This window comes from Betta splendens, chromosome 7 (genome assembly GCF_900634795.4).
Source record: "Betta splendens chromosome 7, fBetSpl5.4, whole genome shotgun sequence".
Classification (NCBI taxonomy): Eukaryota; Metazoa; Chordata; class Actinopteri; order Anabantiformes; family Osphronemidae; genus Betta; species Betta splendens.
This window is the reverse complement of record NC_040887.2, coordinates 6,706,311-6,717,819: the sequence shown is the minus strand read 5'-3', so window position 1 is coordinate 6,717,819 and position 11,509 is coordinate 6,706,311. Positions and strand designations below refer to the sequence as shown.

At 51.6% G+C, this 11,509-nt stretch overlaps 1 protein-coding gene across 11 annotated transcripts in view; it reads left to right on the top strand.

The window, feature by feature from the left end:
• Positions 1-1,707: 1,707 nt before the first annotated feature.
• Positions 1,708-11,509, top strand: part of si:dkey-178k16.1 (band 4.1-like protein 1) — a 26,154-nt gene continuing 16,352 nt past the window's right edge. For 4 of the 11 annotated variants that reach the window (XM_055510183.1, XM_055510180.1, XM_055510181.1 and 1 more), the window contains exons 1-3: positions 1,708-2,020; positions 11,002-11,090; positions 11,374-11,509. The exon at positions 11,374-11,509 is cut by the window's right edge and continues 14 nt beyond it. In XM_055510183.1, the coding sequence (XP_055366158.1) occupies positions 11,019-11,090; positions 11,374-11,509 (208 nt within the window). In that variant the 5' untranslated portion in view covers positions 1,708-2,020; positions 11,002-11,018. Of the gene's footprint in view, positions 2,026-10,580; positions 10,918-11,001; positions 11,091-11,373 lie in introns of those variants that run through there. The other 7 variants (XM_055510185.1, XM_055510184.1, XM_055510182.1 and 4 more) reach the window with 4 other exon arrangements.

Here is an 11,509-nt window from a genome sequence, read left to right as displayed (position 1 = left end):
TCGATTGGATTTGCCGTAATACTGCAGTTTACTCCAGTAACAAATTCCATGTTAATATCATTTATAGCAGAAATAGCTTTGCGCCTAATAAACTGTTAGTTAAGGTCAAGGTTAATGACCTTTGTCAGTGTTTCAAACAGCAACATGTCCACACCTACTGTACTATTTGCTTCTGTCACAGCTACTATGGCTCCATAGAGATATGTCATGGATACAAGTGGGAGAGTGTTCTCCACATTCACCCAGTATGAAAGTTTTGATGGTTTCGCCAGGTCAAATCGCAGCAGACAAGTGCTCAGCTTATGTGGGAACAGCTTCAAGGCTGCATTCCAGGAGGCTGCCTGATAGAGCTGCTAACTGGACGTCTCCAAGCTAAATCACCTACAGTATGATACAACAAGCATTTTCCTGCTTTACTATATGCTTTTCTTGGCTGCACTTGAGTCCATGCGTGTCATTTAATATCGTTGATGTCTGCGGGATGGAAGGAGCATCTGATATTGTGGCAACAGAGCCGGGGTGTTAGATTCTCTTTAGCGAGTCGGCGATTATAAATGGTGTGTAAGGAGAGTTGGTGATGAAACGAGTGCAGGAAATATGACGATCTGCTTTCAGGGGAACGAGTGGCAAGAGATCCGTCCTTGTTGGAAGGTAGAACGTGTGGAGACCCAACCGTGCATCATTCACTCATGTCCTTAGGGTCCTGCCGCGTACGAAGATGACAAATGATCGCCACCATGTGGGGAGATCGCATCACGGCTGCGTGGTGTGATCTGGCTCGCTGTGCACAAGCAGCTGCTTCAATGATGTCTCAAATTATCATTTCAATCTAATCCTTGTTGTTGAGCTGCTAAATAAAGACGCATCCTATTACTTTATGTTCTCAAACCTCTTCACCATATGGCGCAGAAGCCACGGCGCCGCTGGATTTTGGATCCTGTCAGCATCTGAAGGAGACGCACTGGTGCGTGACAGGAACTGCCGCTCCCGTATGCGTATTTGCATTTGAACAGAACCGCGGCGCGTGGACGCCAGAGAGGGCGTTCGGCACCAACGGGTCCCGTGAGTCACCATCTCCGTGCATTGAGCCCTCAGCCTGCAGCTGCAGGGATGAGGCCACTCGCACTGAATGCACACTGGGTTGTCGGGGGTCTGTTGAATGGGCTGCTGTGTGCATCCATATGGGGATTTGTGCAAAGTGATAACATGTCTTTTAGATCCTAATTGATCAAAGCAGAATTTAATTAACGCCAATCTGTAAGGCCACGTCAACACTAAGTATCGATTTCCACGCGCTGAAGCCAAGTGCCCGTTGTCTCCGCACTTTGCGTGGCCGTGACGTGTGCGTGAAGGACGTGTGAGGGCGCTCTGACACAGACAGACCCCGCCGCCGGGTCTTGGCGCACCGCGTGAAGCAGCGGCTCAGCAGGTGTTCTGCCTCTGCCTCCACAGAGGTGGGCTGTTTGCATTCAGGTGGCACTGAATAGGCGGTAATCTGAAATGTAGCGTGTGATTAAACGTGGAATCGATAATTGATTTTGTAAAAAAAAAAACGGCTGGTTATTCAATGATTCGGTTATGTGGCTGATCGTGAGCATAATTACATTTACAAGTGATTTTGGTCGCTGTGGTTATAAACTGTAAGACCTGCGTGCGTGGGTCCCGCTCAGTCCTCGGTGTGTGACGGAGGTAAAGCATGACCCGCACGCCGGTAACGCGCGTGGACAGACGCTGCGTGTCATCAGCGGAGTGGTCCTCGCGCATCACGCACGACGCTGGGAGTTCCCTCGCTCCCACCGCGAAAACGCCCCTCCGCTCTCTCCTCCCAGCCCTTCCCCACCGTCAGACGCCCCTGCCGGCTCGCGCCCGTCTGCCGTGCCGTCCGCAGCCTGCGGGGCGATATCTGGCGTGGACGTGCGGTGAAACGACGCTCCGAGGCGGTGGCGGCGTCCGCGTACCGGCTCCCTGCGACCTCCATGAGCGGAGCGCGCTCCGAAGCTTGACGCGGCGGACTTGACAGGTCAGGTAGGGCGCGCGCATTGTTTGCGTTACGGCGCCGATGACAGCGGAACAGGTGCACGCCGCGTTCCGCCGGTGGTTTCGAAATGACATTGTGCGCGAGGAATGAGACGCGTCTTTATTCTAAGGACGAGCTTCGCGCAGAACGCGCCGCGTGCTTCTGCAAAGACGCCGCTTTGTGCCACGGACGGAGGGAAAGGGTGTTGGCACACAGCTCTGATCCGACCAATATGGTCGTCGGGCTGAGTTAATCAGCTGCATAGGAGCAGGGCGCCCTGACTCCACGCATGCCGAGGCCCAGTGCAGTCAGCAGGTGCGCCTTTTCTTACGGTCTCCGTGAATCGCAGAGCGCCTAATCAGCTCCGTTACTGTCCGCATTCAGCCCACGTACAGCTGCTCAGACCTATTCTCGGACGGGCTGAGGACTGCGGGTTTTTTTCCCCCCCATGTGAAGCTATAGGCTAACAGCTGATGCTCGCCATAATGAGCTAATTGGAGTGTATTGTCGCGGGTGTGGCACAGGGGGCAGGCGTGGGCGCCTGCTGCACGGAGAAAGTGGGTTGAATAAAACCCTCAGTCCTCCGAAAATGGGAGCGATCGAGTTTGTTTAAAGAAATTAAGCGTCAGTCTAAAGAATCAGCCTGTTTTAGCTTGAGAATGAAACACACAAAGGAGAGGAGTAATGGGTGTTTTACTGTCTTTTTCCTAAGCAGTACCTTGAATATCAAGGTACCGCGTTGTGCTTTATCCTGAATTCTGGGTAATGTAGTCTTAGGTGGATTGTATGTATGATTTATGTGGGCAAAAGAAAAACAGATTTCAGACCAGATCTTTAGAGCTGTAATATAGTAAATACTAATGTACAATATACTCTGCATGTGTACTCTGCTATTAATTCCCAGTTTTTAGGTCATAAAGGTGATAATTCCACTATACAGTAGGTCCATTACATATACAGGTCAGAGTGGGTGTAATACTGAAATTCTATTAGTATTATATATAAAAACGAACCCATGAGTCCATAACAGCTACCATAGTGGACTTTATCAAAGGATGACAGATGTGTATTGTGGGAAAAATCTGTGCTTTTGCACCTTTCAGTAGTTTTCTCTCCCACCTGCAGACAGTCAGGGTGTTAACGTTCCCATTATCAGTAACGCTGGCCTTCCTCCTCCTCGCATGGACTGTCCCCCTTTGTTCATCTGGTCCCTTTGGAGCCACGCCACAGGCTACAGTCGCTCCCAGGCCCTGAATCAGGTGGAATCAGGGAGGGGGCAGTCACATCCCAACCCGTCCATCTGTTTGGTTCTGATCCTGCACGCGTCGTCCAGTCCCGTTTCTCCTCCATCCTTTCACCTGCTCCACTTTCCGCCCCCCCGTTGTGCATTACGACGGCGCAGCTATGAGCGGCGGGGGCGCTCCTCCGTCACACCTCTTCCCTTCGCACATTAGAGGGCAAGGCCTTGTTTCTGATGGTGCATATTGGACACAGGCCGTCGCGGAGGCGGCTCGAGGGGTCGCGCGATCCTGGAAACGCACCTGCTCTGTGTTCGCAGCAGCAGCATACTGTACATTGAGTCGAGAGGGACGAGGCAGCGTCAGTGATCCTGGTGTATCTGCTCTATATGTAGGCATAGTGTCGACAGGCGGTGACTGTGCAATCTGTCACGGATGTACATGCTGCAGGAGGAGGGTCAGACTGGATGGCTGCACCGCCGCAGGCCGTGCTTTGGTCCGTGGGTGTTTCCGTGCACACGAACCCATCTTTGCATGTTTTAAGGTGGGACATTTAATACGGTACAAATGCGTCCCGAGTCCTATTTCTAGTCGGCCCATAATCGATTTGTAATAGCTCATTGAAGCGGGGCCAGTGGTCTGTTCACAGCCAAATTGGAATTCTCCACAAGATAAAGCCACATCACTTTAGGAGTGAGGAGGGCTTTTCAAGCGCATATCAAAGATGACGGCTTGTAATTTTTTGCACGTCATCGTCATGCACCGTGTATACTGAGTGGTACAGGACCTCACATCTCCCCTAACATCAAACCAGAACAGGAGGCTGACTGCGTTTAAATCCTTAATATAATCCATGTTTTGTTTCCTTCTGTAATTGTTGTTTGCCTGAGATGAAAAAAAGAGCTCTTGCCTGAAGATGCCCTGCTCAACGGAGCCGTGCACTGAACTGAAGAGGGGAATGTTTGTCCCCAGCTTCTGTGCACATGAAATAATCCTAACTTTGCATCCTCGGCATCGGTTTTCAGAGTTCTCGGCTCAGGCAGATTTTGCTTTAATCTGATGAGACGAGAGCGTTTGACTGCTGGCGTTCCCATTGTGTGATCAATGATAGCGTTAGCTTCAGCTACAGTAGTTTGTGCTCCGTCTAAATAGTGAGACCTAAGTGAGATAAACAGAATACTGTATGTAACCCAACCTTCGATCCTACAGCAGTACAAGAACAATGCATTGTGGGATTGTTGACAGACACTCGTGCGCGCGGCTTGCAGTGATTACCATGTCTTGTTTTACGCGTGTGTGTGAGTGGCAAAGCGTTTTTAAAGCAGACCACTAACTTGGATCCTGGCTGCGACTGTTGGCTCCACCGCCGCCGCCGCCGCTGTCTCCTCCGTGTCACGTCCACGCACCTCTGCCTGCGCGAGCTGTCACATCCTTCAGCACAGCTCACCTCTTCCTCCCGTCGCGTGGCCGCGAAGCGACGCCCGCGGGCTGCTGACGGGTGATGCTGGGCCGGCGTTTCCATGGCAACTGCATGCTAAACGGGGGCACGCCTGATCTCGCGCCGTGTTAAACCGCAGACAGTTGTGACGGTCCCTTTGGTCGAATGGAAACCGGCTGACGCGCGCCGCGGGCGAAAGCGTGCGGCCCGCCGTCCCCCGTCACCGATGACGGGCGGCGAGGACGTGCGTCGCTGCGGGATCACGTGTGTTACAGCACGAGAACGCAGACGAGTGGGGATGAGAGTCAGATGGTCAGATCCACTGAACTAATTACATCCATAGTGCACAGTCTGCCTGCTTCTGCCTCACTATTTGTCTAGACGCTGCTTGTGAGTACAGTACATGCTGCAACAGGATGTCAGTGAACAGTAATGGCTCTCAACACAACACGAGTGTTTAATAGAAAGTCCTGCTCTTTGTTCACTGTTTAGAAAAGAAGCAGCATTCTTAACAAGTCCTATATGGAATATAGTAAAGGAGTTTAAGCACCTTGGATTCAAATGAAATGAAGTTGGTGCATCTGTTTGTACTCACACAACTTGTCTTTTCATATCAGCTTAAAAAAGGAGGCGTTCGAACTCCAGATGGGCTAAAACTGTACCGACCCCAGGAACGACTTGCTATAAGAGCTTGTGTGTTGCTGCAACGACTCCCCCGGCGCTGCCTTCTCTCTGGGAGGATGAACCTGCAGCGCCGCTGCTTCAGGAGTCGTGTCATTTGTCTTGTCCGGGCTGTGACATGATTTGTGGAGCGGCGGAGGTTCAGAGGAGCCGTGTCGATGCGGCTCCCAGTGCACAAGGGCACCTCGTCACAACCACCCCCACCTCACCCGCCCCCCGCTGTCCTACGCCTAATGTCCCCGCCCGGCGGGGATTGATGCACTGCTACATGTGTCTAGAAGGCAGCTGTGATTACATGTACACAGCGGAGCATGATGACGCGGGCGAGGCTCGATTAGAAATGATCAGTGATGGGTTGGTTGCACTGGCTGGTGTCGGTGAACATCCACCCGGATGTGGATCTCATCTTATATTGTTTATCTTATAGCTAATTGCTTTTGTGTAGTGTTGCCTGTGGCTGCACACACACACACACACACACACACACACACACACACACACACACACACACACACACACACACACACACACACACACACACACACACACACACACACACATATATCCATTAATTAAATGATAATTAAAGATATTTAAGCTTTGTCATCGTTGTAGGCTACGCAGAACATCCACATGTACATGTACTGTAGATGTACGTACAGTACATGTACGTGTGCTGTAGATGTACACGTGCAGTTGTTTGTCAGTGTCTTGCATCTCGATTCCAGTCTGTGGCTCCAGTGACGGCATCTGGCTGCAGCTGAGTTTAAAATGAACAAGGTTTCGCCATTGTCTCAGTAATGGTGTCAGCAAAGGCACTTGAGCTTTGGCATCGAGGACTCTGCAAGTATTTTATTAATCAAATTAGAATGTTCAGCTGGTTACAATGAAATAAAATGCAACTCTTCAGCATTAGCATTACAAGTGGTTCTCCTAGCTGTTCTATTGGTAACACTATCTGGAGGCAGACATTTTCTCCATGCTTGTGGATGGCGGGTTGCACTTGGCTGTGTAACAGTTGTCAGACATGAATGAGAAGACGTCCCCATATCCAGACCTTTGTTTTCCCTTGGACAGATCATCAGAACATTTTCAGCATAAACCTGAAATAACACTGTGAGCGGCGGCAGGTCTTCTCCCAGCGTTATTAGCGGGTGAAGTGTTCCCGTCGCCGTCCAGCTTCTCACCACGGCGCCGCCTGCACATCAAACGACAAACACACAGATTAGTGTTTGCGCAAGTCAAAAGCGGCCGCGCAGAGGGATTAACCTCCCGAGAGCGCCGGCAGTCCATTAGAGCAGCCAACCTGTCCAGGTACAGCACCCGTCAATAATCTCCATATTACAGCAAATTACAACAACACTCCCGTCTGAAGCGGTCGTGAACAGGCAGATGGCTGTGTTGGCGCCGAACTGTCTTTACTTCTGAGTAAAAGGGAAAAAATTCCTTTTGAAAACTCAAAATTAATGAATCGCCTAATTAGCGGGAGGAGAGTTTGGGGCACGCTTTGTTCATTCCTCTAAATGATGCAGTCGCCAAAGACGTTCTGGCAAAAGAAGAACAGTGCCTGGAGATCAGTGAGCCCATTATCTACCTCCGTCACAAATAAGTAGCACTAGGACGTTAGCATCACCGCAAATGAGCCCACTATATAAATGAAACTAAAACTTTATGATTCAAATACATATCCATGCAAGTGGTTAACTGCAAATAACATCTTATTTCCCACACACACACAAAAGTAAAGCAAGAAAGAGGAGACGAGTAAGAAGAATGGAGCAAAACGCTCTGTGTGTGTGTGTGTGTGTGTGTGTGTGTGTGTGTGTGTGTGTGTGTGTGTGTGTGTGTGTCCACTGCACAGTTAGAAGTATGACAGGAGGCCCCTTCTCCCTTCCGGGCCTTTGCAGAATGGAGAGTTGAGAGCTGCCCTTTGACCTGAGAGGGATTGAGACGCGGCCATGTGGGCGGAGCCTCTCGACGGTCGCAAATTCTCTACGATCCCGCTGGGTTTAATTTTAAGAAAAGCTCAACTGTAGCATTGTTGCTATTTTCTATATGGAAACCTGCTTTTTCCTGCACCTTTTGATGAATCTTTCCCGCTGCTCCAGCTGTTGACGCTTTCCCGACAGCCTGCTGTGTTGTCATGTGATGAAAGTGGTCAGACAGAAATAAGTAACCTGTAAAACATCCAGATAATGGGAATCTAATTGGGTCCATTTTGCTGTTTCTAGAACCTTGGCGCACAGACTGATGAAAGGCCTGAACCGGTGGCGATTGCACCGAGACGTCGCATGTAATAAGAGTCTTTCAGGGGGATTATTGGATTGATAAACGGCCCGAACGCGCTGCACTAACAGTATTTCCCCTCTTCCGGTGCCGAGACGCGGCGTTTGACGGCTTCCTCCTCCACCCGCTGACGAGGGACGCGCTCGTAGGCGTGGGCCCGTCCGCAGACGCTCGCAGTTTCTTTTTTCGGGGGGCCTCCAAATCAAATTGACAGGCTCAGTGTTGGCGAGAGCGCGGCGAGACGAACGAGGCCGGGCATCAACCCGCCGCGCATCGTCAGCCGTTACGTCCGTCACTGTGGGCCGTCTGTCAGAGCGGCTCCTCTCCGGCCGCGCGCTGCCGGGCTTCTTCGCAGGTTAAGGCTCGATTGGCCCCGGAGTCTTTTATCGTCAGCGCTGCAACGATCGCCGTGGTTCCGGGATGACTTTCGAGACGCGGGGAGCAGAGGTCAAATCCCGGGGCGGACGACGCGGCTCGAGGCCGACGGCCGGTGGAGGGACCGTCCGCAGCCGTGACGGATCAGCGGAACTCGGCTCATCTCGAGCCGATCCTGAAGATGGGATTTGTTTCCTCTGACAGTCAAACGCCGCACATCGCGGACACGCGAACAGACTTATCGGCTTTTGCTCCTCAGCCCCGACGACAGACGCAAAACACGCAGCAATAAACAGCGTCCGCGGCGGAGGAAGCCGCGTTTACGGCCCCGTCGCGTTCTGAGACGGCGTCGGACCATCTGCACCGGCGTCTGTGTTGTGACAGTGAGCCAGGGACGTGTAAATAAGTCATGGCTCCCTCTCGCGCTGAATGAATTCTAGGACGAGTGCTGGAAAATGGGCTAAATGCTGCTACAGCGTTTTTACAATAAGTGGATGTGATGAATGTGGTAACTGTAACCTTTGAGTCAATCACCACAGCTGATATAATGTATAAAATCACGTTTTCAAAGTGACTATAGCTCAAATTCGGGTCAATATGACGTGGACTCGTGGCGTCTGAGCTGGTGTGTAGTTTTAGTCTGTGGCCTTTAGTGCGTACAGTAGCTGCTATATTTAGAAGGCACCTACTTACAGTATATACACGCAGGCCGACAGCGGCCAAGCAGGAGCCTGTGACTCAAGCAGATGTTGAATCCTGATGTGCAGCATCGCGGCGAGAGACGGGTGCCGTTGAATAACCGTTCTAATAAAAGGTTTCGCGTCCGTGGAGGAACTTCAGTGAAAATAAAAATAAAAGAGTATTTCTGTATTTTTCAGTGTAACACAGCTATTTTTAGCTGTGATCACACTTTGAAGTTGGAGAACTGAAGGACCCCAGATGATTTTTTTTTGTTTTTTTGTGAAGTAAGGGCCTTTAATGGCAGTCTGTGCCAAGACAATGAGTGAGGTGAGGCGCGGCTCTGTCTCCATCGTGTCGCTCACACAGATGATTAGGTGCGCGGAGGCCACAGCCGACGTGGAGCCCGAGTGATTGAATCGCAAAGTGACCCAAATGGAAGAATTGATTGGCCGCGCGATCATGATGCGTGTGAAGTGAGCAGCCTAAAAGTCTCTGACACTGATTTATTACGACTGCGCGTTGCTCCGCCCCCGCGCCTCGTCCTCACAGCCGCCTGGTGCCGGCGCACGCGTCTGATTGGGTCGCGTGAGCGCGGAGCAGAACCACGCCCCATCGGAGGAACGCGGTCCGGATTCGATCCCTGCTGAACGAACGCGTTTTGGAATTAGAATCGTGTTTTAATGTGTCCTGATGAGTGGGAAATGCGGCACTTCCACATGTTCGGCTGCTCCTGGGCCAAATCACGCTGGCGTTGTTCTCCTCCTTAATGACGGTTTCCCTGGAGGCTTAGCACTTTGATCCCAACTTGCCTCACTAATCCCTTGTGCTCATTAACCTTATTTTAGACTTTGTTTCCTCTGTTGGAGTTCCATTTCTACAGTCTTCAACCTCGAGTTTAGAGACTGTGAATTGGCTCTTTATGAATGAAATGGACTGAATATTAATAACCAATGAGGAAATAATTAAAGGCGTGTTTGGACCCTAAACATGATCACAGGTTGACACATTTCCAGAAAGAGGAAATTGTTCTGTTCTCTGAAGATTCTAAAACTGCGATTACGGAACGGAGGAACGTAATTTAGCAAATTACTACTTTGTGGTTGCGCCAAAGGAGGAGCCGTTCAAAACCTCTAATAGTTCTCTGCCAGACGTTGGACAGCTGTGGCTTTTTAAGCCGACACGTGAAGGCCGATGAACTGTGACGGCCCTCGTTCTCACGGTGCAGGTGGATTTTCACCTTCGGGTCGTATGATTCATAAAAAAAAACGTTTCTACTGCGAGCGCCGTGCAAGAGTGCGGCTTGATTACAGCAGTGGTCACCTTCAAATAACCATCCTCATCTGTCTCCAGCTCGACCGCGTTTCATCAGCATTGCTGTTTGTCTCGCTGTCTACCTCCCCCTCTCCCTCTCTCTCTTTCTTGCTCTCTCTCTCTCTCGCGCTCTCTCTCTCTCTCTCTTTCTTGCTCTCTCTCTCTCTCTCTCTCTCACTCTCTCTCTCGCGCTCTCTCTCTCTCTTTCTTGCTCTCTCTCTCTTTCGCTCTCTCTCTCTCTCTCTCTCTCTTTCTTGCTCTCTCTATCTCTCTCTCTCTCCTCTCTCTCTTGCCTCCCCCTCTCGCTCTCTCTATTGCTCTCTCTCCCTCTCTCTTGTTCTCTCTCTCTCTCTCTCCCTCTCTCTCTCTCTCTCTCTCCAAGGCCGCTCCTTCCTTCCTCCCGTCTCATCCTCAGATTGTCGTCACGTTCCCCGTGCCCTCGCCCCCTCCGTGTCGTCTCCCTCTCTCCCTCCCCCCTCCCTCCTCCCCCGTCTCGCTCCCTCCCTCCCGTTCTCTATCTCTGTGTGTCTGCTGTCTTTTGCCGTGCTGCAGGGCTCTCTGGCTGATGTAATTTATGCTATCTCCTCTGCCAGTGTGAGAGGAGAGCGTCCTGAAGCCAACGCTCTTCATGCAGAGTGCTCCTGTGGGAGGCTGCGAGCCAGCGCCGACTGAGCCTCCCTCCTATATGCGCAGTGACGACACACGTGACAGGGACGCTGCAAAGCGATGGCAGATAATTAAAAAATGCCTGCCGCACATTAGCGGCAAAGGAAATTGGATGCGATGGCACCATGGGTATCGTTCCGGTGAAATGTCAGCGAACGCAGCGTTTGCTGGGTACAGATGAGGAAGCGTTTGGCTCAAATCTCACGAACCGGCTCCATGATCCGGTTTGGACCGACTAGTAGCTAACACATGGGTTTTTGGGACGGGGAGCGATGTCATGTTGACTGGATGTGTTTGTGTTGTTGCAGGACTGCAATCCATTTCTATGACAACAGAGAAGGCTTTGGCCGGGGAGATGAAGAGCGCACTGGAGGGTGACGCCAGGAGAACCAATCAGGTGGGAGCGCCGAGGAACTCGCAGCAGCTGTAGATCATTCCGCTCAGGCCTCTCAATCACTGGGGGGTGGTGGGGGGGCTTCCGGGTTCCTGTTTGACATGCAAGGCAGCGCGGCCGCCCGTGCTCGTGCCAGCATCTTAACGTCCCACAGCTCACACTTCATCTGTTTGATTACTGCTCCACACGATGGCGGATTTGGGCTTTCGAGAGCCCAGAATCGATCGGCCCAGTGAGGGGCAGTGCCGGTGCTGTACTCACAGCGAGGCTGGCGTTTGTTTTCCAGGTTCCCGAGGAGCACGGGGAAGTGGACGACGGCTCCGAGAAGACCCCCAGCAAGGCCTCCAAATCCCCCCAGAAAAGCACCAAACGGCCCAAAACAGTCCCGGTCAAAGTCACTCTGCTCGACGGCACCGACTACG